Consider the following 27,349-nt stretch of genomic DNA (forward strand, 5'->3'; position numbering starts at 1 on the left):
TCTCATCCTGGCCTTCAATTTTACTTCCTGTTGTTATCAACTTCTGGCCTGTAGTCCATAAATCCTGAGAGAATGAACAGCTCTTGACAGTCAGGGTCGGTGGTAGTTGGTATGTAACCATCGTTACAAGATTCAAGTGCAACACAGCTCAAAAGTCTTTCAAACACTGCAGAAGGGACGGGGGGATTTTGTGCGCATTAACCCCTCCGTCTACTTCTAGACTTGGGTCTCCAGGTGTAAAAGATAGGTCAGTATTTTGAATCCTCCCAGGTATGTTGCCCTCTCGTTCTACTTTCCAAGTTTCCAAGCTTCATCTTGGCCTAAGGCAAGCCCCAGCTTTACAGCCTGCAACATACTGGCCCTGATGAGTCCTCATTCATTGTGGAAGAACACTCCCTCCTGCGGAGGGCTTCTGGGTGGGCAGGTGCCTAGGGCACACTGGTGGTGTCCATACAACAGAGGCAGTGCTGCAGAGAACTCAAAGTCACTGCTAGTCCCACTACACTTCATTGCTTCAGCCATGATCAAACTTTAGAATCAAACTTTATTCGTGGGATTCTCCCACCTTGGGTACCAAATTCCGCACAAGGTGAAAGGTAGGAATGGTTTTAAAAAACAAAGCACCCAAACAGGAGTGCCTTAAACAAAGTATGTTTATCTTTCATGAAGGTTTACTTAGGCACTACCAAACTAGTAAAGTTCTTCATGTGAATGTCAGGGACTCACGATTCTGCCACAAGGCCTGCTTTTCAACTCATTACTAAGTGCTACTTGACAATATAAAGAGTAACCATCAGAGGCCCGGCGCAGGGCCTAAGGTCCTCGCCTTGCATGTGCTGGGATCTCATATGGGAGCCGGTTCTAATCCCCACGGCCCCACTTCCCATCCAGCTCCCTGCTTGTGGCCTGGGAAAGCAGTCGAGGATGGCCCAGGGCCTTGGGATTCTGTATCTGCGTGGGAGACCCAGAAGAGCTCCTGGCTTTGGATTGGCATAGCTCCAGCCATTGCAGTCACTTGGGGAATGAATCATTGGACAGAAGATCTTCCTCTCTCTCCTCTTTGTATATCTGACTTTGCAATAAACTAAACAAACCTTTAAAACAAAAAAAGAGTGACCATCAGTTAAATGTTTCTTGATGTGGTTTGTTTTTGCTACTTTGCATAGTGTGTGTAGGTACTGTGTGCCTAAAAGACGTCAAAGGATTTTTATTATATACATTGTGAGGGTCTGGCTTAAAATTCTCAAGCTCTTCTGAGTTACTTCAGCTACAATGATTTCCTCGTAGGTCCCCCCACCCTCAGCATTGTTTTATGAACATGTGTAAAACTTTCATGGAATTTTAAAGGTGTGTAGAGCAAGTTAACTGCTCTCCTGTCTGCCACCTGCTGGCCACCTTGTGACTACCCTGTTGCCTGAATCCATTCTGAGATGCTGCCTTTAAAATCAGGATGGTTTCTACATTTTATCAAATGCTTTCATGCTATTTATTGGGAGGATTAGGTGTGTTTTAAGCTGTGAATGTAGTAAGCTTCAATAATAGATTTTCTAACAGAATGACAATCGGTGATAAATATTTGGCCACAATATAGTATTCTTCTGTTATTTATAGTGAAAACTTTTGCTTTTATTTTTACAGTAAGACCCATTTTTGTTGTTACTTTTATTTCAACTTACACCAGTCTCAGAAAATAATTTTTCTACTATCTACAATGATTTCTGTAACATACAACATTATACATAATAGTCTATACTTAAAAGTGGGATTAAACTTCAAAATCAATTCTTTGGCTTGTCATCTTTGCCTTAATTCTGAGTCAGTTTTTACATTTTTTCCCTTTCATGCACCATTCCAAAAGTAATAGTGCAAGATATTTAAAGACACTTAGACTGTGGTAACACCTTCACACTTATCAATGAGCCTAAGAATTAAATTTTTATAGTGAAATCCCACTGTACTGCTCCTTAATTTTATTCTCATACACTCCCTTACACACACACAATATCCTGTTTTTATCATACTGCATGTTTTATATATTTCCCATGCATAACATGTATCCTACAGATTTTTAAACTTATAAGATCATAACAAACTCAAGTTCAAGCTGCTTTCCTCTCCCAACCTGTTTGTAGAGTGCTAGCACATGACACTGTTTCTGTTCTTAGAGGTTGTTGGTCGCCCCAGTGTTAGGTCTGTTATCTGCACTCATTCTTCGTTGTTGAATATTTAGCCTGCTATAAGGTTTTTTTTGCCAATTCTAATCTCTGAATGGAATTTATTTCTATTTATATTTTACTTTCTTTCTCCTCTGTAAAGTCTCAAAGTTAAGAGAAAAAGGTGCATGTGGGAAGAACTTTAAAAAAAAATCTATTTGAGAAGTAGACAAAGACAATAGACAGCAGGAGAGCAGAGGGTGGGAAGGGGGCTGTGGAACAGAGTCCTATGTCGGCTCACTGCCCGAATGTCTGCCAACCCCCAAGGCTGGAGTGGGGCCAGTCAGGAGCTGGGAACTCCAGCCAGGTCTGTGTGGGTGCTGGCAGGGCCCCAACCAGCTGAGCCATCACTCCTACTCCCAGAGTGCGCGTCAGCAGAAGCTGGAATCAAAGCAGGTTAATGGTTACAAATCAGGCTAAGCCTTCACCTGTGGTGCCAGCATCCAATACAGGTGACAGTCCTGGCAGCTCCACTTCACACTCAGCTTCCTGCCAATGACCTGGAAAAGCAGTGAAGGATGGCCCACGTCCTTGCGTCCCTCCTACCACGTGGGACACTTGAAAGAAGCTTCTAGTTCTCAGCTTTGGAATGGGCCAGCTCTGGCTGCGGCAGCCATTTGGGCAGCGAGCCAGTGGATGGAAGACCTGTCTGCCTCACCCCCACTTTCTCTCTGTAATCTGATAGCCAAGTAAAATAAATAAACATTTCAGAAAAATGTAGAGAGCGGAGCTGAGGCTTGAATCCAGGCACCCCGAAATGGGATGCAGCACCAACTTGACTGACAGGCCAAATGCCCAGGAGTTTGTTTGTGCTTGAGTTGTCTTTGCTTGAGATACTTTGAGTATACTGATCATGTATTGACTGTGCATAGGACCAAAGTCTAAACAAGTGCTGGATGCTTACCTTAGACAGCTATAGCTCCTGGGTACTTCTCTTTTCTTTTTTGGAAATCAAGACGAAAGCCCTCACTTCAGTCTGGGATGGAAGAGTTTCCCATAGTGTTCAGACTGCAAGAATTATAAGTTAGCTGCAAAAATCAGGAAGCCCAAGAGGAAAATAACAATTTTCACTGTTTAGTTACCAAGATTTTCAGTGTTATCCTTGCAGTAAGGGAACTCTGGAAACTGCTTGGCTTAAAAGATTAGAAGTTTGCAAAATTTCCCCAGAAGTCATCAATCTTGTAAAACATACCAATTTTATTTCCTTAGCAGTATGCCACAAATTAGACTGTTCTGACCTCATGTAGTCCCACGAACTAATGAGTCAAGATTTATGTTATTAGAATGGCTGGCTGACTTGGCATATGTCACGTGTTTTCTAGTCAGTTTACACAGAGAAACACTCGTTTCTTGGCAGTTAGTTGCAGATGAATGGAGACTGACGGGCCCAGCGCAATGGCTTAGTGGGCTAAATCCTAGCTCTGAATGCACCAGGATCCCATACAGGCGCCGATTTGTGTCTTGGCTGCTCCACTTCCCGTCCAGCTCCCTGCTTGTGACCTGGGAGAGCAGAGGAAGATGGCTCAAAGCCTTAGGACCCCGTGCCCTTGTGGGAGACCTGGAAAAAGCACCTGGCTTCACATTAGCTCAGCTCCAGCCGTTGTGGCCACTTGGGAAGCGAACCAGCAGATGGAGTACCTTTCTGTGTCTCCTTTCCAGAAACTTGCCTTTCCAAGGGAAAAAAAATTTTAAATCTTAAAAAAAAAAAAGAAAGGACATTAAATTAGCACACTTTCGTTAGATTACACCAAAACTAGAGATAAAAATATTTTAATATCTTACTAATTGGCCATACTTTCTCTAACTCTACATATTTTTTTAAGATTCATTTTATTTTTATTGCAAAGTCAGATATACAGAGAGCAGAGACAGAGAGGAAGACCTTCCATCCAATGATTCACTCCCCAAGCAGCCGCAACAGCTGGTGCTGTGCCGATCCAAAGCCAGGAGCCAGGAGCCTCTTCCAGGTCTCCCACACAGGTACAGGGTCCCAAAGCTTTGGGCTGTCCTCGACTGCTTTCCCAGGCCACAAGCAGGGAACTGGATGGGAAGCAGAGCTGCCGGGACTAGAACCGGCACCCATATGGGATCCCAGGTGTGCAAGGCGAGGACTTTAACACTACGCTATCGTACCGGGCCTAACTTTACATATTTTTAAGTCCACTTTTGGCATATGATTTATGGCTCATGTCAAGAAGGAATTCACATTTTATTTTGTTTTGGGCAGCATCCTAACACATGATATTTCTGCATTAGAAATCTGTTACCTGTATTTTGATGCTACCAGTTCTATGGATACTTACCAAAAAAACTGCATGGCTTCCTGCAAAACAGTGTGTCAAGATTGTTTAAAACTCACCCTTTCCATCGCTTCTCGGCCTTTTGGCTAAGATCAAGTGTAAAACTCACCCTTTCCAGAAATTCTTCCATGGCATGATCTCTTTTTTAAAGCTTCCTCAGGCACAGTAAGGCTTAAAGTTCTTCTTATAAACAATATTAAGTATAATATAAATACATATTTTATATGCATTACCCATGGCACATCTTCCTTCAACGGATTCGAGGAATGTCAAGGCACTGGTCCCTCAAGCTTTATGCAGTTGGCAAGCAGCCACAGCCAGCTCATCATTTTTTACACCTGCTGAGATGCAAGACAAGAGCATACTGAGCCAGCCTGTGATGAGTTTATTGATGAGTTTATTGAGTCCTCACGGCAGCGGCTTTGCAACCATGGACAGGACCACGTGTACACCAGCCCATAACTCACAGTTGCTCTCGACACTTTCCTGAGCATTTCAGTTTTGAGGAGCATCTGTAATGAAACAAACTTTGGGGACACCTTCCCTTCCCCCCCGTGCTTCCATTTAAGTTTCCAAAATTCTGAATGAAGAAACCCTCTTAAGCGTCTACTCCGCGATTGACCTCACATATCAGAAACGGAACAGAAACAGCATATCCAGAAGTCCAAAGCCTTGCTTGGCTCAAGGCCTGTCGCTTCATATCCTGAGCTGCTGCTGCTCCTGGCCTGGGCTACAGAACTGCATCCACTCCTCTCCCTCCTCTGATCATACTTGTCATTACTAACAACTGTAACTCTCAAAATCTCAATTTTAAGCATACAACCAATCACCATTTCTGACATTTTTGGGTCATTCCTTCTAGTCCTGTTCAATTGAAACGCATCTATAACCTACTGAATATGGCATATCCTCACTATGGCTCTTGCCTCTCAAGTCCTCACTTCCCTGCTCACCAGAGACCGTCATTACCCTTGCCTTGCTTCATGTGGTTCCACATTCATAGCAAAACCGCAATGTGGGTGAAGCTCCATTCATGTACCACGTGGCTACACCATGCAGCTTTTAAGAGGCTGAAGAAAAACTGGTTTCCCCTTTAATGCATCATCACTAGCCTCAGGGAGGCCTCCACAGTGTCTAGCTATCACATTATTTTCCAGGTCCAGGGTCTTATTCTCCCAGCTGCTGTTTTCTGTATTTAACTCCTGCATACATCCCCATGAAATCTAAAACCGAGCTTCCCATCCCTGCGAATTTTAAGTTTATTTCATGTTCGACAATCAAACTTTCAAACAAGTCCCAGTGCTTCCCACCTCTCCAGCCACCAATCCCATACAACCCAGCATTCTCTCCCAGCTGCATCACTGGCACAGCCCATCTGTCCCCTCACTCTATCCTTGCTTCCATGCGTCAGTTCTAAGCATCGTGACGACCCTGGTTTCCAGTCTATTTTACTTTCATAACATGCTATTCATACTGTCTAACAGACTAGAGCTTTGCGCAAACATCATTTCAGGCTGTGTTCTGAATTACTTTGATAATTCTCCCTTTCACATGTAAATCACTGTAAAGCAGAGTTGCACACATGCACTCTAGGCTATAAAACAGAGCCAGAGTAATTAACCTCCGCAGGATTCCAAGCACGGCTGAATGGATGTAACCAGGCTAATCAGCCACATTTTCAACTCACATTAACCATCGCATTTTGGAGCATGTCTTAAAAAATGGGGGCAATTTATATTACCAACTCATTTTCTTTGCGCATCTCAACATGCCCAAACTTGTATTTTAAACTAAAAGGAAAATTCTTTATCTAAAATGTCATAATTTCATATTATTTTTCTCAATGTTTCCCAAGCCCAACAATGATTTTAAAAAGACATTAAAACATGCCTTCACTGAATTTTTTAAAATGTATACAATTCAAGCTAATGAAATATTTTATTGTACATAATAAAAGTGGGGTGTTTTTTTGTTTGTTTGTTTTTTGCTTTTTTTAAAAAAAACATTCCCAGGCCCAGACATCTGCAGGAATACGTGAGGAATGGATTCCACCCAAGTATAATTAGCAATCCTCTACTGAATGAAACCATCAATCCACCCCACTTCGCATAGTAAATACTAACATTCACCACAGGCTTGAAACTCCTGGAGCTTCAGGAAATCTATTCTGTAAAATCTTACAAACATGCTTATGATGCATAGGAAGATGAAAACATTCAGACTGTAATGGCACACCATATGTAATCCCAGCTTTTCTAATTTACAGCCAGTTAAGAATTACAATATCCAAAGAATGCATTTTAAAATAGTATATGACTCACTGGTAAGTGATTTTTCTACTCAATAAATAGGAAAATTTGCATTTCATGTTACATTGAATTCCAGCACTTCTCAATCCAAGAAAAAAACTGAGACAAGGTCATGAGTTCAGGATTATATATATTACAATTTGCCTTGTTATAATACATTTGTGGCTTTATGATAAAAATAACTCAGGGACATATGGAAGTCAAGCTAATTTGCATAACTGTCACAAGAAAAAAAGCATTAAATGCATTTCTGAAATAAGTATTTCCATTTAGTTTTAGAATCTCAAAACAGCATTAGACCTTGGCTTTGTTTAAAAAAAGTTCAGTTAAACACTAAGCTAGCTAATGATCCGAAAGGCTTAAACATATGGATACAGAAAACATTTTCCTTCTAATCTTATTCTTACAGAAATGGAAGAAGTGAGGGGAAAAGGTAGACAATTTCTTTAGCAGCATATATGGCTAAATCCATTAACCACCTTAAACTAGAATTTCTATTAATGACCCCATTTAAAAATAACTGGGCAAATATCAAAAATTGCCCATTTCCTAAACCAAAGACAACAATTTAGTGTAAGGGTAAAATATTTTTACCCTTTTAATCATAAACTAGAGGAATCCTCTCTTCATTTTAAGAAAGGCTTAAGAGAAAGTAAAGACATAACAAAAAGTAAACTAAACCCATTTTCAATCCTCTCTGAACAAAAGAAATGAAAAATAATGGTAGATTAGCTAAGCTTTGTGCTCTAACCAAACTAATTAATTACAGTGATTTTAAATGGCAACAGCCCATCTGACTGGGCAGCTCGACAGTTCTGAATACTTTCGCAACAACTTTTTAAAATTTTTAAACGCAAAGACACTAAAATGATCCGGTCATGCAATGTTCATCTACGCATTCTGCATCTCCTTGCCAATCTTGTAGCTAAGGATCTTGTTCCAATCGATCTTGGTGCGTGTGACTGGCAACTGTCGACGTAAGGCTTTGAAAGTCGTGTCCGACATCGTCTGGTAATTCTCACTGATGGCAGTCTATGAGAAACGGCAGTCACAAGTTTACAGCAAATGAAGGAACAGAATATGTAAGACACAGAAATGTTCTACAAATCAGAAGTAGCCTGTTCTACTGTTCTTGCATAGTCAAACAGAAGCCTTAATATGACCTTTTTTAATAAGATCTTAAAAACCTAATTAAAAGCAATGAAAAGTTCACAGCTTGCAAAATCATTTAATAAAACTAAATTAAGTATCTTCATTTTAAATCAATTTCACTATTTAAATTAGAACAAATTATATAGCTTAAAGGGAAATTCATCCAATTCACAAACACTTAAATTCAAGAGGCGTTTACATGCTAGTAACGTAGGGAAAAAAAAATCAGACCACAAAATAAGGTTGGATCTAAGCAGATTATATGAAATCTAGAAGATTTAGGGAACATCTCCTCAATTCACATTTCTAACTAGAAAAAACAGTCATTTAAAATTCTGGAGTACTCTGATCAATAGTCACAATTAATAGTTGGTTAAAATCAAGTCTTAATATGTTTAAAACTAAGAATTCAATTTATTTGCTGGTACTTGTGACTACTTTCATAAGTCCTTGTATTTAACACAAACACACTTTGTGCTATTAATTCATAAGTGAACAGAGGTTACACAGTGCTTATGAAAATCATACCTGATACTCATTTTCTGCGGCTTCTACAATCTTTATGAATTCTTTTGCTGTTTGTGCCTCATTCTAACAAAAAAGCAAATAACATAACTTAAAATTAAATTTCATTACTTCTGCATATATATGATTTATGAAATGTTAAAATTTAATAGTTCAACTGTAACAATGAACATGCATTCCAGCACACATCCTTACAGGCAAGAAGACACTGGCTTCCTTCCATCTGCCCTCACAGGCAGGGGGCTAACGTGCTCCAGATGACCCATACCCCATGTCCACGTGCTGGCTCCTGCTTCAAATCCAGACCCCGGCACTATTCCTAAAAGAGCTGTGGACGTTAGCCCAAATGCTTGGGGATCCTGACACCTTCATGGGAAACGGGGCTCCAGGCCTCAGGATGTCCCAGCCCCGGCTGTGAAAGCCAACTGGGCAGTGCACCTCTGCTTTTCAACCGAATACCTACCTACATATCCTAGAAAGCTTAAGGTGAACTTACTTGAAAATATTTTACAACACCAACACAGGATTTCTTTTAACTTTTAAAACTAAAGTTAATGAAATCCACTTACAGAATAACAGACACTAGAGTTTTTTTTCCTTTCACTGACAAGTTTTCCAGAGATTACTGTTTAATACAAAAGCGGAAATGACTTAAAGTGTTAATGAAAAAAAATTTTAAACACAATTTCTTTGTCTTCTCAAGCAGTATCTGGTCCAAACACTCTCACACATGCTACCTAGTTAAAAACTTGCTCAAATCAAAAATAAGTTTTCTATAATGATTGTAAACTATATAATCTTGCATATAAGCAAATAATGCTTCTAACACATCAGTACTTTACAAGGTATGTAACACAAAAATTTACAGAAAAACATCCATACTAATGTTCCATTGTTAACATCCTTATGGTAGAAATAACTCCAGAAGGATACAACTGCAATTGGAAGAGTGTGTGAGTCAACTGCAGAAGCAACAACAAAGCCTCAAAATTCTTGACTTTGGGGTCAGAGCTGTAGTGTAACAGGTTATGCCCCATCTGCAATACCTGCTGGGTGCTGGTTCCTTTCAGGGCAGTGATGCAGCTCCCTGCTAATGAGCCTTGGGAAGCAGTGCAAGATGACCCAGGCTCTAGGACCCTGCCCTCCACGTGGGGAGACTCTAGAATGCAGGTCCAGCTTCTAGCTTTGGAATGGCCCAGCCCTGACTGTTGTGTCATGTGGAGGAGCCAATCTGCAGCATCTCCGTCTCTCACCTCTCTGTGATTCTGCCTTACAAACAAATAAATTCTTAAAACAAACAAACAAACCCCTTGAATTTAAAAGCTGAAACTAAAAAGGAGGATCAGAATCAGAGTGCACAAAATAAAACTTCTGTAAACGGATGAATGGATAAATAAAATGCAGTCTATCTACACAATGAGCTACGCGGCAGTAAAAAACAACGAGGTCCGGATCCAAGCCTAAGGAGGCCGAAGAGCGAAAACATCCCAAGTCAAACAGGCCAGTCGCAAAGATCACACATACTTACTGTGATTCCACTATACAAAATGTCCAAAGCAGGAAATGCACAGTGAGAAATGGGATGAGCGGCTGCCTAAGGTGGAGAAGGGAGTGGGGCAGCAAGGCCAGGGAGAACAGGGAGCTACTGCAAACGCGAATGGGATTTAAAGAGGATAAGGATGTTCCAAATCAGATTGTACTGACCGCTGCACAACCCCATTAATATAATAAAAAAAAAAAATTTGACACTTTAAATGTATGAAGCGAATGGTCCATGAATTACACCTCAAAGCTGCTTAAAAAGCTACAAAGTTGCTATTTCTCACCATCTTTAATTGAAAACACTTTGAATTTTTAAAAGAACATGTATTTATTTGAAAGTCAGAGTAACAAAGTGAGAAGAGGGAAGGGGGACTGCTGGGCCAGTCCCCAAATGTCTGCAATAGGCAGAGCTTGGCCCAGGTCAAGGTCATGTACCCAAGCACGTCACCCATCGCCCACTGCCTCCCAGGGGCACTAGCAGGAGCCCGGGTCACAAATGAAGCAGGCATGCTGATATGGGTTGCAGACGTCCCAAGCGACGGCTTAACCCACTATTCCTCAATGGCTGCCCCATGAACACACTTCATTTGGAAACAGAAATATCACTTAAAACATTAACTCTAAAACTGCTCTTGTTTTATAGAAGTATTAGGTTGCTTAAATTTTATCATGGAATTAATTACTTACAGACACTGTTAGGGAATCTTGTATATCTTTATGACTCACTAGCTGAACGTTACCGTCTTCATAATAATGAACCTACAGAAAAAGGAACGACAGGTTCTGCCTTATAGGAATCATGAAATCTCACAGCTTTGGCAATTACATCAAGCAGACAACCACCAGTTTCTACTGTAGCCTAGAACTCTCTGCTGAGTTGCAGTCCTTGCATACTCTACCAAAACTCTTCCTGTATCTGGTCTAGGGAGAATTCTACTAAGATGATTCAAGCAGGTCCGTCACTGGCCAGCCTGCTGAACACTTTGACCTCATAGTCATCCTGTTGGTACCTAAACCACAGATATGCAACGCTGAGCTCAAAGTATTTCTTATCAACACTGCTCCTTTCTGATGTATTCCTACACACTTACCTCCAGAAATCCATATACAAGAATTGATTCAACAAGTATTAATTCATTACCTTCCATTCTTGCTACCAGACAGTACAAAGGATAACCATAACTGGCTTTTGAAATGCACTGTCTTGGACCCTCTATTTCAATGCAATACGATAAAGTAGGTATAAAGTACATTAGCAACAGTAAATTCGACTTTCTCTGAAGCTTGAAAAAAAGAACTCAAAGAAGAGGCAACATTTGATATGAGCAGAGCAAACCGATCATAGCAATTAAACCAAGGAATAGAGACCAATTAAGGTTAGACATAGTATTTGAGAAACTGCAGGTACTTATGAATGTAATGTATGTGTAGTGGCAGAGCACAAACACATGGCAGTGGACACATCGAGTATGTTCACGCAAACACATTTGGACCATGTGGCAGTGAGAAGGCCAATACACGGTCCTAAGCAAGCAAGCAGGCAAGCAACACCTGTTTTAAAAAACATCTAAAAAAACGATCACTCTAATGGCAACGTAAAACATGCACTAGGGGGATGAAGGCATCAACAATCTAAAAAAAATTATACACTAGGCTAAGTACTGAAGAAGTAACTGTGAACCAGATAACCAGTTTTGGTTCAAAAAGAGGCATCACTGTAGCAATTGCCATAGTAAAGATTCACATAAGCTCTTCCAAGGCCTAACGAAGGGAAGAAAATGTCAACCCTAATGGCTAACACACAGGGAACAGTTTGTTCTGGCTCCATTCTCAATATTTTATCCATATTAACTAACTTCTATACAATCACAGGACCTTTTCCGTTGCTGTTTAATAAATGAGGAAACAAACACAAAGTTTAAATGATTTCCTGATGTCACTCAACTAGTAAATGGCAGAGCTGGGATTGAAACTCAGGGATTTAGTTTCAAAATCCACACTCGCACTACTCTGTAGTCTCTGAGACAGGTACCAGGAGACAGAAATAAAGGGGTAGAAGACATGGGGGGGGATACCCCTGTGCCTATTGAGCCAAATCATGAAAAACTAAAAAAAAATAACTAAACTAAACTAAAAAGGAATATGAGACTAGTGAAGTATACTGAAATCAAACGACAGAGAAGTGTGAGATTCATCTGATTTTGGCAACTTGGGAACAAACTTCAAGGTTATTGAAAAGATTTAACAACACTATTTATTTATACCCAGTACCAAAATGAGAATCTGTAAAAGAAATGTTATGTTACATCAAGAAAATATAAACTGATAAATTACTTCTATCATCAGAATAAATAAGCTAATAACAAATTCTTTTAATTTCGTACCTGAATTTTCAAGATGCCAACCACTTGAGTGATTGAAGGTGTGACTGTAAACTTCCACTCTGATCTCCAACGACCATTCCTTAAAAATAAAAACAGTGGCTGTAAACAAGGTAGGGAAAATAATTTGAATCAATTATTAAGTCTTAGATCTAATGCTAATTCTCCCAGCATGAGAGAATGTGGGGCATGTTTGCTGGACATTTTTTAATCACTGAAATACTTAAAAAGAACAAATGGTTAATTTCAGTTGAAAGACCTACTTACCATTTACCCTACTGACAGGACCTATATAATGATGCTAATTTAAAAATTCTAAAGTTATGTTTTACAGTATATATATATATATATATATATATATATATATATATATATACACATATATACACACACACACATATATATTTTCATATAAAGCAAAAATATATTTACATATATATAAAATAAAATATAAAAATAGAATAAACTTTGTGGAGAAAAAGCTTCAGCTATTTTAATTGAATCACTCCCAAGAATAAATTGAATAGACATTCAGATTATCAGAACCCTTCATATAGCTATTTAACATCTGCTGAATGACAGAAAGTACCAAATAATTAAAAATAATGGCTAATAAATACTATACAATCCTTTCATGTAGGTTTTGGTATCTGGAAATAAAGGGTTAGAGATGAAAACATGAGACTACTCTTCCCTTTTCCAATTTCAGGTCTAATGTTTTTACATAAAGGCGCACACTTCCACCCTACTCCTGAAATGACTTCTACAGACTAATTAACACACACTCATCGCAGGACACTGAAAACTCACTTTTGTCTGCCAGTGAATCTTACCCCACTTTTTATTAAGATTTATTTTTATTTCTAGTTTAAAGGAAGATTTTTACAGAGAGAAGAGAGAGACCCAAGAGATGTCTTTCCATCCACTGGCTTATTCTCCAAACAGCTACAATAGCCAGAGCTGAGCTGACCCGAAGCTGCGAGTCAGGAGCCTCCGCGGGGTCTCCCACCTGAGTGCAGCGGCCAAGGACTTGAGCCATTCTTTGCTGCTTCTCTAGGCCATAAGCAGAGAGCTGGTTGGAAGTGGACCAGCCAGGACACAAACTGGCACCCACATGGGAGGCTGGTGCCAGCAGGCAGTGGATTAGCTTGATGAGCCACTGCATTAACCCAAAATTTAATCCTATTTAATCCTATTTTTTTGATATCTTCAATAATAAATTCTTACCTCTATTTACTCATTGTACATTCAAAACCATTAACTTGATAATACAAATTCACACCTGTTTGCTTCCTTCTGAACAGAATATATTTATACGATAGTCACAGGGTTGATGGAGCACCATAATGGTTTTGGCTATAAGATTATTTCTGATTTTCTTTCAACATTCTTACAGTTTTCTCAATCATAAAAGTCTGCAGGATCATACGATCTTGTACTTAAAAGTTAATATCTAGCATGTAAAAACTATTAGAACAATATATAGGTTCAACAAAATAAATTTTACAATGTCTTTTCAGCAACCCATACAAGATTATCTAAAGCAGCTGACAAAAGAATCTATATTTATTTTTGTTTCATGATTCCCAATGAAGTTATGTCTCTTACTTAGGTATTAATACCAACTAGTGAGTTTTAAGTATGTATTGTTTATTACTATGAATTTCTCAATAAATTGATATTGTAAAGGGAAAAAAAAGCAATTTGAAACCAAGTAATAGTACTAATTGCGTAACTATTTCTAGTACTAATTTGGGAACTATTTCAAAAGATTTCTTCCAGTGGCTGGTGCAATGGCTCCAATGGTTAATCCTCCATCTGCAAGTGCCAGCATCCTACATGGGAGCAGTTTGTGTCCTGGCTATTCCACTTCCAAACTCACTCCCTGCTTGTGTCCTGGGAAAGCAGTGGAGAACGGCCCAAAAGCTTGCGATCCTGAACCCATGTCAGGGACCTGAAGCGGTGTGGCTCCTGGCTTGAGATCAGCTCAGCTCCAGCTACTGTGGTCATCTGGGGAGTAAACCATCTTTCTGTCTCTCCTTCTCTCTGTAAATCTACCTTTCCAATAAAAATAAATCTCAAAAAAAAAGAAAACAGATTCTTCCTAAGGCATTACCATTGTGGCACTAAAACACTAAATAAAAAAAATCCTTTCATCAATGGAGAAAACAGTCAAAATGTTTTCTTATAATTACACTTCTTACAATTTGAAAAATTAACTGCAATTACATATGATCGACAAATAAGTATTAAGTTCCCATACACTGAGCAAACAATTTCTTTACTGAAATGCAAGCAATATTCATGACAAAAATGTCTACTGACTTATATTATATTTTAGGTACGTTTATATATATTCTGGATATAACTGATACCCAGAAGTGTATCAATTATATCAAAATAGTCATGGAAAAAACAGAAGTCAAAGATAAATTTATCATTCCTATAAAGTAAAAATATTTTTAAAATTTGTGTTGGAAAGGCAGACATGCAGAGAAGGAGAGACAGAGAGGAAGATCTTCCATCCGATGGTTCACTCCCCAAGTGGCTGCAATGGCTGGAGCTGTGCCGATCTGAAGTCAGGAGCCAGGAACTTTCTCCAGGTCTCCCGTGCGGGTGCAGGGTTCCAAGGCTTTGGGCCGTCCTTGACTGCTTTCCCAGGCCACAGGCAGGGAGCTGGATGGGAAGTGGGGCTGCCGGGATCAGAATCAACAGCCAAATGGGATCCCAACACACGCAAGGCAAGGACTTTAGCCACTAGGCTACTGCGCCAGGCCCAAAAGTAAAAATAATTTTTAAGTTCAATAATATAATGGTAGCTTAGCAAAACATTACAAATATGTAAAGCAATGTAGAAAACTCAAGGATGTTTTCCTCATTTCATCTATTCTAAAAGTCAAATGAATCATTTTTTTTCCAAAGATTTTTTTATTGAAAAGTCAGATTTACTGAAAGTAGGAAAGAAAGACCTTCCATTTGCTGGTTCAATCCCCAAGTGGCCACAATCGGAAGCCAGGAGCCAGGAGCTTCTTCTGGCTCTCCCACGTGGGTGCAGGGTCCTAAGGCTTTGGGCCGTCCTCGACTGCTCTCCCAGGCTACAGGCAGGGAGCTGGATGGGAAGTGAAAGAGCCGGGACATGAATCCTATGGGATCCCAGCATGTGCAAGGAAAGGGTTTTAACCACTAGGCTACTGTGCTGCACCCTATGAATCGCATTTCCTAAAACTAACTAGTAAATTCACTGTAATGTCTCCATTACGTTTTAAAGCAGAATGTAAAATAACCTTCTGTACACCACATTCTAAGGGAAACTACTACCGTCCTTAAGGTGCATGTGTTCACATGCAACTGATTTTCCACCAGTGATGAGAAATTCCTCCAAACACTCGGTTGACCTCACAATTCTGCATTTACTTCTGAGACAGTTAAACAGTAGAACACTGAACCAGGAACCAAAAGTTCACAAGGGATTACTGACACCTGTTGCTTTACCCTCAGTGGTAACACTGAATAATTTGGCTAAAGATAACTTAGACTGGGCCCGGCGGCGTGGCCTAGTGGCTAAAGTCCTCGCCTTGAACGCCCCGGGATCCCATATAGGTGCTGGTTCTAATCCTGGCAGCTCCACTTCCCATCCAGCTCCCTGCTTGTGGCCTGGGAAAGCAGTTGAGGACGGCCCAAAGCTTTGGGACCCTGCACCCGCGTGGGAGACCTGGAAGAGGTTCCTGGATCCCGGCTTGTGGCTCACTTGGGGAGTGAATCATCGGACGGAAGATCTTCCTCTCTATCTCTCCTCCTCTCTGTATATCTGCCTTTCCAATAAAATAAATATATCTTTAAAAAAAAAAAAGATAACTTAGACTAACATACTTTAGAATCTTAGCATGTATTAAACAAACAAAAAGCTGGGGCAGGTGGGGGGATCGATCATGAAGCAGTAGATTTCACTCAACTCTGAACTTGTAAAATCTTGAAGAATCCTGAGAATTATATAATTTAGTATCTCAGGAATCCTGTCCTTAGACAGTAAGACCAACAATTTGTCAATATTTAAGGTAAACCAGGTCAAGTAAGTGCTTCTGGGGGCTATATTTTTAAAGGAATAACTGAATAATTTATATACAAAATCTAGATAAAATTTTATCAATAATTCTTCACATTATCCAATCAAGCACAAAAGCAATCCTTCTAAGAACATCAATTTGTGTCCCCATGCTCACAGAACAGTCATTTTGTCATCACCTCTGTTCCCTGTTCCTGTGGAAAGTCCATTGAGGAACAGCCCTTCTCAGGTGGTATTGGAGTGGGCCTTCCAACTCACCTGAGTGCAGGTGCCCACGCTCCCTGCAGACACTAACGCCCGTCTGAGGTGTCCACGCTCCCCACAGACACTACCACCCATCTGAGACACTAAGCTCGCTCATACCTTTTTCAGCCTGGTAGGGGAAAAATTCTTTTCTTAAATCAAAAGTCTGAAGTTGTATAACTTGTTTAGGTTGTTCTTTGTCAAGCAAACACAAATAAGGACTAGCTCTCATCACTAACAGAACTACAAAATATATTAAGAGTATCAAAATTCAGGCCCAGGGTTATAGTGTACTGGCTAAAGTCCTCACCTTGAATGCACCAGAATCCCATATGGGCACTGGTTCTAATCCCAGTGGCATCGCTTCCCATCCAGCTCCCTGCCTGTGGCCTGGGAATGCAGTCGAGGACGGCCCAAAGTTTTGGGACCCTGCACCCACCTGGGAGACCCGGAAGAGCTCCTGGCTTCGGACTGGCTCAGCTCTAGCCATTGTGGCCATTTGGGGAGTGAACCATCAGACAAAAGATATTCCTCTCTGTCTCTCCTCCTCTCTGTATATCTGACTTTGCAATAAAAACAAATAAATCTTTTTCTTTAAAAAAAAAAAAAGAGTATGAAAATTCCTCATTACATAAAATGTTAACTTACCAGAAGTTCTTTGCTTGGAACTGATGGCTTTCTATGCATGCAATAATGGTTTGTTGTCCATCTATTTTCTTACCATATACCTTATTGGCAAAGAAAACAAGAACAAGGGTAAACTGAGGAACGCAGAATGTCCAATTTCAAACATCTTTAAGATCATGAAATATTAACCATGTTGACAGAAATACATAAAAGTACACAAAACAAGTCCTTTGTCAATACCGTAACTAGAAAGAAAAGTTATCAAATATGTTCACTAATAGCAAAAAACTTCCAACTAATACAGTGTAATTTATTGAGTAAAATTACCTGTACTATAAATATTCACAAGTATCCTAGACATTTCACGCTTTCATTCCAATCACAGACTTTATGAGAAAATAGACAATCCATTTTAAACAGATAATGACTTAATTATCTATTCAAGTAAAAACAACAGTGCAACTGTGATTATTTTTGTACACTTCACAAATGTAAAGGTCGCTGCTTCTCTAGTCTTTTTAGAAAAATCAATTTTATTTGAGAGTTGACAGACAGAGACACTGATCAAGAGCAAGACAGAAAGTGTTTCCATGCAATGGTTCACTTCCAAATACCCCCAACACCAAGGGCTACGCCAGGCAAAAGCCCAAAAGCCCAACCTTGGTCCTGTCTCCCACGTGGGTGCAAAGGACAGACAAGGTCAAAGCTAGCTGGCCACACCTTAACCACTGCACCAAATGCCTGCCCCTCCACTCACTCTTAAATGTACTACAGCAAGAATTATGATTTACTCATAACCTGAGGAAAGTCATTAAGAAAACAGCTATGATTAATCTCTGAAAACAACTCTAATCAACTAGTTAGAATTCAAAGAATCTGTAATGTATTTTAGGTTATGTTGCAATATTTCTTAATATTGAATTTTTAGCAGACCACATGAATATTTGTCTGAAATAATAATTTAAAAAACCCTGGAATTATTGGTGGTAACCCTGACAGTTACACTGGAAGGCAGGAACGTACTAGGACACATGTCACTGAGCACAGGCCAAGGCTACAAAGGGCCTTGTAAGCCAAGTTCAAAAGCTGGCTATATCCTAAGTACAAAGGGAATATTTCAAGCAGGGGATTTTTCTGATCTTATTTGCACTTCAAAAGACAACTCCGGCTAAGGGGAGGATCACTGGAACACAAACCACCAGTGTTAGGCAATCTTATGCAAGCCAAAAGAAAAAAAAAACAAAAAACAAGCTACAAAATTTCAGTTCTGTAAGTTGTTGTAAAATTTTGGAAGACCATAACAACATAAGCCTAAGAAATAAAATAAAAGTCGCCCAGTGATGACTTACAGTGCAGACCCCATTTGGATAATGTTCCTTGACATATGCACGAAGAGCAGTTTCTACTGAACTTCTCCATGATTCAATTGCATTTTCTGCTTCATAAGGTCTCGGATCAGTTGCTTCCTTTCTTAAATGATCAAATTTGAAACAAATTCTGTTTTTTGGATCCAAAAACTTTCCATTCCCCAAGTCACCATGTTCTGTTATCAATACCTTCAATGATAAATTTAGGAAAAAACAGTATTTATTATTAATGTACTGGTGCATTTTAACATACATTCATCCGAGCACAGGATTAAGCTAGTTGACTGAAGGCAGGTCAGTTTTCTCCCACTGTAACTTCTGCCTACTCAACGAACAAAATGCATCCTCTAATCCAAAGCTAGGGTCATTTCTTTCTTCGCCATCTTTAAGCAGTTTATTCTTTCTGAAACCAGGTTCCACTTCCTCAAAACTAAGAACTGGTAACAACGTTCAATCACACAGCTACTAAAATGGCTTGAGTCCAGTGAGAAGCCTTATTCTACCTTATTCTCTCTGGATGTGTCTGCTTCTAGTTTCTTATACACTCATCATTGGGGGATATCTTTAATTAACCTCCAAATTTAAAAAAATATCCGTTCATTTACATGTATTTAAATTACAAACACATTAATTTGGTATTTTGTTCTTTTAAAATTTCCCCCTTTTCTTTCCTCTGCAAATCTCCTAAGCTTTGCTCCAAATACTCCCGAGACTTCCTCCTTCCTCTGAAGCAACTCATGCCGCACAGGTCTTTCCTTCTACATTTTTCTCATTATCATGAAGTTCTACAAATACTTGTCTGTGTATGCATACACATGTATACAAATGGCTTCTTAGGCCATTATATATTTCAAGAATGGAATAAAAACGTACATGCAAAAACAAACATTTTTCTGCATCTGGCTTTTTAAATGTAAGTATCTTGAGGAAACCCCTCAAAGTGAACCGATAAACCTCTCGGCTCTCCGGAACAGCTACACAGTACTCTGTGATTTATTCCATCAGCCCACTTACCGGAAGGACTCAACCACTGAGCCATCACCTCAAGAAGCTGTAGCGGAAGCAGAGAGGCCGGGCCTTGAACCAGGCACTCTAGGCATGCAGGCATTCCAAGCTGCAACTTGCCACAACGCACCAACGATCTTGTACCAAACCCATCTTTAATTCTTTTACAGTTTCTAGCTTTACAGTTTTACGTAAGATGCTTTTTCTGGCCCTACATTGCACATGTATGATCTTGGAATATTTTAAAATTAATTTTTAAAAATACCATAGTCACTATTCAAACATTTAATCTACAGGAATTTATTTCAGTATATTTTATGAAAACATAGGTTCAACCTAAACTTCCTCTTGATGGAACAAGTTATTTCAGTAAGTATATAAAATGTTTCCAATATGTTGGGACTAAATTCTGGTTTTCCATATGGCTCCACTTACTAATTCGTATAGTCTACACAACAGCACAAAGACTTGATATTATATTGGTTATAAAATATCTTTCACTACCCAAGAGGACAATTCTTCCTTACAGTATTTACTCATATTTTTCCTGGTTATTCCAAGTATTTTTTTCACATAAACTAAATTGTATAAAAATATTAACCAACTAAAAAAATGGATTAGTATTCTAATTCAAACTGCATTAAATTCATAAACTAATTTTTATATAATTTAAGTTTCTAAGAATGGAATCTGACATTCCTTCCAAATGTTTTGATACTGTTTTATTGGCCTCAAGGAGATAATTATTCTCTTTATAATTCTGTGCTTCTGTTGTTAAACAATCCTAAGTTAATTTATGATTTTTACTATTATTTTAAATGGAATTCACTTGCTTGTTATGACAAAGCCAGCTCATGAGTTCTGTACGAAGTACTTACCTTGTATTTAGTCATCTCACCAAATACTGTTATTTGTAGTTTTGGTTTATCAGTTATTTTACTAGATTCCTTTGTATTCCTAATTTATAAATCAAGTTACCAGGGAGTTTTCTCTTTTTCTAGGCATTCCAGTTCTCATTCGCCTGTTTTATTTGTTATTTATCTCCACTTATGATAAAAATTAACGTTAATCCTGTGGCTTACCCAGCGAATACTTCGCAGAGGGCTTACATTTATGATACTTACTATTTGTTGTTCTTAAACAGTCAGCTATACTTAAGGTTATATACTAGACATTCTTCTACCTAGGGAATTGTTTTTAAGAAGAAATGATTGGGGGCCCGGCAGCGTGGCCTAGCAGCTAAAGTCCTCGCCTTGAAAGCCCCGGGATCCCATATGGGCGCCGGTTCTAATCCTGGCAGCTCCACTTCCCATCCAGCTCCCTGCTTGTGGCCTGGGAAAGCAGTTGAGGAAGGCCCAAAGCTTTGGGACCCTGCACCCGCGTGGGAGACCTGGAAGAGGTTCCAGGTTCCCGGCTTCGGAACGGCGCGCATCAGCCCGTTGTGGCTCACTTGGGGAGTGAATCATCGGACGGAAGATCTTCCTCTCTGTCTCTCCTCCTCTGTGTATATCTGGCTGTAATAAAATGAATAAATCTTTAAAAAAAAAAAAAGAAAAGAAAGAAAAGAAGAAATGATTGGGGCCCGGCGGCTAAGGTCCTTGCCTTGAATGCGCCGGGATCCCATATGGGCGCTGGTTCTAGTCCCGGCAGCTCCACTTCCCATCCAGCTCCCTGCTTGTGGCCTGGGAAAGCAGTCAAGGACGGCCCAAAGCGTTGGGACCCTGCACCCGCGTGGGAGACCTGGAAGAAGCTCCTGGCTCCTGACTTTGGATCGGCACAGCTCCAGCCGTTGAGGCTCACTTGGGGAGTGAACCATCAAATGGAAGATCTTCCTCTCTGTCTCTCCTCCTCTCTGTATATCTGCCTTTCCAATAAAAATAAATAAATCTTTAAAAAAAAAAAAGAAGAAATGATTGATGATTTCTCAAATCCATTTTGCAGTCCACTGAGAGCTTTTTCACCTTGCTTTGTCAGCTACCTATGTAAGTTCAACGTATCTTCTCATGTGGAACCACTCTTAAAAATTGTATAAAAAACCCTTCTTGTTTCGATATGTTCATAAACAGCCTTCTGATACATTTCTGTATCTTACTGATTAGATTCTTACTTAGTGTTTATAAATCTCTAGTCATATGGAAAACTTGTATATGAGGGTTTTTTTGGTTAAATCTTTAAAGTACCAAAATTATGCTAAGGTTAATAAAATGACTCCAGAAGCTAACCAACATTTTCACTTACTATTTTTCAAGTTACTAAACATTATTATTTTCAATTATACTTGCCGCCAACATTTTTAAAAGGTCCATCATTTTTTTTTTATTTCTTTTATTGTATTGTTGTTGACAATCTTTACATAGTTAATTGCGGTTAAAAAAAAAAGGTTCAGGGGGGATAGGAAAGTGGGTAATACTATTATGTCCATATTGTTTCCATCATGTATCTGAGGTAAAGGGGGATACTGAGGGAGAAGCCCCACCCGGTTTCCCACCCACCCCAAGTCCCGGATGTGGGGCATGCTCTGAGATATTTGCTCAAGTGGTTTTAATAGTTCTCCAGTTATGAATCGCTGCCAGTTTCGCTCGATGAAAAAGGTCCATCATTTTACCCAGCAAATTTTATTGAAGGGATTTATTCCAAGAAAATATTATGAATGCGACCAGAGCGAAAAATGTTCAATATAGTATTATTTGTAACAGTAAGCAAAGAGGAAAATTTTTTTAATTCCCTAAGGGAAAAATAAAGGAAATTTCGAAGATTAATATAATGAAGCACCACATATCTTTATATCTAAGCTTAAATCTTTCTTTTTGTGGTGTCGTCTTCTGTCTGGTCTTACTGTCTGCATATAACTACAAAAAAGTATCTAATGAGTAATTCCAAATACATGCTCTGATAGTAACTGCCACTAAGAACTCTCTTAAGTTCAATTTTAACCACTTTGTCTTTTATTCTTCCGACAAGGTTCCCCCTAACGTTTTATATAAATTGTACTCCATGCAAGCACAATGTGAGCGAGTATAATCACTATTCAATTATTAGTAACTAAACCAAAAAAAAAAAAAAGGAAACAAAACCCTTGGTGACCTTTTGTGACTTTTAGCTTAGTGATTCTAACTTGCATTTTGGAAAGAAAAAATTTAATAATTACTAAATGCTATGTTACTCACATGAAGAACCGTAGAATTCCAGAGCAACCAAATTATGATATAAATCTTACTAATATATATTCTAGATTTTGGATTAATATAGAATTGATTTTTTTCCCTATAAAAAACAAGAAAGTTATTTAAAGTAATTATTTTCTATAATCATAAATTAATTACACCTGAGAATTTCTAAAAGGGATGTGTCTGCTAACAGTATCATTCGACTTTATAAATAAAAGAAAGTACTTTCATTGACTTTGTCAGTGAGCAAATATGATCAATAACTGTTCTTTCTTTAAGCATTCCACTTCCAAATTCTTGCAGGATATTTTAATCATGACAAAAGAAAAACAACCAGCCAGGTTTTGTGTTTATATAAAACATACCTGATCTTCATAACCTTCAATTTTTACTGGAGTAAACTGGTCCAAGTTATACTGTGCAAATGCACTAAAAAAAGAAAAAGGTCAATTAGTTAAAATTATTTTTCTAATATTTTGAAAAGAAAAAGAATGACAGCCAAATAATTTACTGGTCAATAAAAATTTCATCCTGAACTGTTTATGGCAAGATAAATAACATTATAATTGTCTATTATTGATCTTATATCAACCATAAATACAAGATAAATGTGGCCATTTTTAAAGTGATTAATAAGATCCAGCTTCCAATGCTTATGAAAGGAAAATTAAATCAGCAAACACACTTGATCTTTTAAGACTGTAAAACTATAGGATGAACATCTATACTGTATATAACTAATTTTTGAAATATATTTAAGGTGCCTTCAAAGAATTCATCGATAATTCACATCACTGAGAAATTCTGCTCTAGGAACTTTCAGAGATTCTCTCATATTTAGTAAACCAAGAAAAGGGAAGATGTTGTAAAAGATGCAAACAGTCATCACACAAACTTTACGAAGAAAGGGCTTCCTGCTGACAAGGAGTGATAATACAAAAACACACCACAAAGCACAAAGTACCAAACAAGAAATACCAACACAGCATTATAAAGATTAAAAAAAAAAAAAAAAGAATCCTCTTACGGTAAGAGTAAGAAGACAGCAGAACTGGGGAAATTTTAGTTTTAGAATGAAAGTGATACTGAGAAAAAGGACTTGAAAAACTGAGCAGGCTCTGGTCTTGCAGAAATCGGAGACAGCAAGGAAAGAGCACTTAAGCACAGGTAACATGAGCAGAGCACAGACAGCCCCACACCAACGTCTGGCATACAGCAGGTCTTCACATTATTCACATTATTTGGGAAACAGAGCAGAGACACAGAAGCTTGTTGAGAAAGGAGAACATGGAAGTGCTTCTAAAGAACATTATTTTGGCAGTGTTATGTATGACAAATTGAGTAATAGAGCAACAAGAGCTAAAAAAAGCAATTAGGCTGTTGGAAATATCCAAGTTAGAACTGCAGAGTCTGAGCCAGCAAATAGTGCTGATATGGATTCAAGAAGAGCCTCTCTTTACTTTTACAAGTCTAATGAATAATGCATTATCAGGTAATTATATGATACATGCGTGCAAAAAACAAGCAAGAAAATTATCTAAAAACTGCATAAAGATAATGTATTTTATTGCATCTGTCATAGAAGAAATTACTCACATTTAACAGAAAAGATACTGAGAATGTTTAAGTTTAGAAATCTAACAAACTATATGGAAGCTTTCAGATTACTCTGGATGACCTGAGTCTCTTTTAGGAAGGATTATTTAGTTGAGAAAATCAGATTGATGAGTTAATAGCACACTACTAAATGCAAAAATAGCAAAGCAAATGATTTTCTAGCTATCAAATTCCTGACACTGCATGTTCAAAAAAAGATGAGGGTGGATATTAATGTACATGGAAGAGAAGGGCGTGAAACAATAGCTGTTCAATTCTGTTTTTAATTCATGAGAACGCAACTGTCCAAATAGCCAACACAGTCAGGCATGTACCAACCCTAAAATGATTCACCTTAAAACTTGTCTGTAAGTAAATTAGCTGGAATTCAAGATTCATTTCCCAGTAGTGCTATCTTTAAATAATAAATCTAAATATTTAAATAGTAATTTTCTCCCAGGATGGCCTCAAAAGTTTTTTTTAATGCCTACAATATCTAACCCCATTCTACTGTGAGTTGAGGGGGATGGAGAAAGAATAAAAAATATGTAAAGGAGCAAATGAATATAAAATGTATTTGAACTGATCATCAACAGTAAATGGTGACAATAACAGATAGTGGGAATGGGATACCTTCTCATACCCACTCTTCCATCCATGCAGACTGTTTTTAAAGTAAGCAGAGGTCAGAGGCTTACTCTTTTTAAAGATTTACTTATTTATATGAAAATCAAATCTACAGAGTGTGCGAGAGACAGAGCGATTTTGCTCTGCTGGTTTACTCCAGAGAATGCCACAACCCTGGGGCTGCAACAGACAGAATCCAGGAGCTTCAGTCAGGCCTCCTTTATGGGTGACAGGAGCCTAAACACTTGGGCATCTTCTGGCTGCTTTTCCCAGGCCATTAGCAGGGTGTTGGACTGGAAGTGGAGCAGCCAGGCCATGAACCGGGGCTCATGTGGGATGCAGGTATCATTTCTATCCTGTGTCACAACACTTGCCCCATGCAAATGTTGACTGAGGTCTTGCACTATCTGCTGTGCACTCCACTTGACACAGTGGAAAGGATTTCCCTGCGTTTGTGGAGTTCTATGGTCCAAACATCCATTTCTAAGACATTTGTTCTCATATTCATCCTTTAGCATAAATCATTCAACAAAATCACACCTTGTTCTTCCTACGTTTTTTCCTGAGTTTATCCACAAATTTCTTTTATTCAGGATTAAAATTCTGCTCATTGTGTAAGAGCTACAAATCCACCTCTAAATAAAAATCTTCCTTTGAGTGTAATTCCTTTAATATAATTTATGGGTAGAAGTAACGTAAGTGTTTACTAAAACAAGGGGTAAAAACTAGTACTAACATACAATGAAACACTATTCAACCTTAAAAACAAAATTCTGTGACATGCCACCATATGGATAAACCTTGACAACTATGCTCCCTAAAACACTCCTGTCATAGAAGAATAAATACTGTTATGACCCCACACATAGTAGGTAGGTCAAGCAGTTAGACATCGAGAAAACAGAATGGTAGTAGCCAAGGGTGTAGGTGGAGGTGAATGGGGAGGCACTCTTTGGGTGTCAGTTTGAGAAAAACAAATATATGGTAGCTATGGTTACACAAAAACAGCAATGTACTTGATGCCACAAACGTACATTTCATGGTTAAAATGGCAACTTGCCCTGTGTGTATTCCCCCCCCCCAAAAAAAGGACTGAAAAAATACACAAATTTTTATCAGAAGAAAAATCAGGTATATCTAGATAATGTTATACCTGGATCTTTGTTAGGGTTAACAATAAATGTAATACATATCAAAAACAAATTAGAGAATACTTCCACATTAGTCAGGATTTGACATAAAAATGATGCATGGATTTAAAAAGTTTTTGCATCAAAATAAACTTATCTTTTGACTCTGACCTCCCCTGTACTTTTGTCAGATGGCTGTAAGCTGATGGCATTTCAGTTACAGTAACATGCAAGTACTTACTGTGCTGCTCCTTCCCTGAGAAGATTATCATTATTAAGCAGTAATCGAACATCTGCAAAACAAAGATTGTGTTTTTCTGTATTATTTTCCAATTTTTGTATAAGCAAAATTATCACAAACCCATAGAATGGTATTTTAAAGATTTTGCTTAGGAGAGAAAACTAAATAGAAAACATGTCACTTCATATTCTTAAGTAAATGCCAGCAGAGTACAATATATCTTCAATGAACTCAAGTCGAGAGAAGCTGCAAAAAATAATGAAAGACATCCAGAAAAACTTAGGACTATGCCTTATTGTTTGACAATACAATCACTGGCTTCAAATGATTTGGCTCTACAGGAAAGAGTTGAGATCAGAGTTCCAAAACAGGTGCCAGAGAGCTCACATTCTAGCAACAAAGAAATTTTACTTGATTTGATGATTTTACCTTGGTTTACTTCTGTCCTAATTTCATATTTAATTCTTATGTAGACACTTGGCTATTAATCACTGAAAATATGACTTCAAAATTAACACTAGTTGTTTTGAAAACCCAAGCATTTTTCAAAACATAAACAGTGCTGTATAAATTTAATTTAAGACATGGTGAAGGTCAAATATATATGAAACAGAAATACCAGATTTATAGTACTTACAGTAATTTGTTTTTCTAGCTATTTGAATTGCATAAAGGAATAAGTTTAGGCCATTTTCTTGGTGACTAGTTTAGCCACTATCCTTACTCATGAAGAGTAGCTATTTTTACAGGTTTTACATCAACGAGGATACTACAGAGAGATTTAAATTTCTGTTATATCAACAAATAATTATTTTAAAAAATCTGTCAATAGTGTTTAAATAAAAGCACTTGTAAAATGCT

The 27,349-nt window shown here is 38.4% G+C and overlaps 1 protein-coding gene across 1 annotated transcript in view; it reads right to left on the reverse strand.

The window, feature by feature from the left end:
- Positions 1-6,935: 6,935 nt before the first annotated feature.
- CAPZA2 (capping actin protein of muscle Z-line subunit alpha 2) overlaps positions 6,936-27,349 on the reverse strand; it is a 46,209-nt gene continuing 25,795 nt past the window's right edge. The window contains exons 3-10 of the mRNA XM_004592472.3: positions 26,489-26,540; positions 23,260-23,323; positions 18,705-18,911; positions 17,377-17,456; positions 12,426-12,504; positions 10,729-10,800; positions 8,503-8,565; positions 6,936-7,854 (exon numbers count right to left, since the gene is read on the reverse strand). Coding sequence (XP_004592529.2) covers positions 7,714-7,854; positions 8,503-8,565; positions 10,729-10,800; positions 12,426-12,504; positions 17,377-17,456; positions 18,705-18,911; positions 23,260-23,323; positions 26,489-26,540 — 758 coding nt within the window. The 3' untranslated portion in view covers positions 6,936-7,713. The remainder of the gene's footprint in view (positions 7,855-8,502; positions 8,566-10,728; positions 10,801-12,425; positions 12,505-17,376; positions 17,457-18,704; positions 18,912-23,259; positions 23,324-26,488; positions 26,541-27,349) is intronic.

The sequence above is a fragment of the Ochotona princeps genome, chromosome 25 (genome assembly GCF_030435755.1).
Source record: "Ochotona princeps isolate mOchPri1 chromosome 25, mOchPri1.hap1, whole genome shotgun sequence".
NCBI lineage: Eukaryota > Metazoa > Chordata > Mammalia > Lagomorpha > Ochotonidae > Ochotona > Ochotona princeps.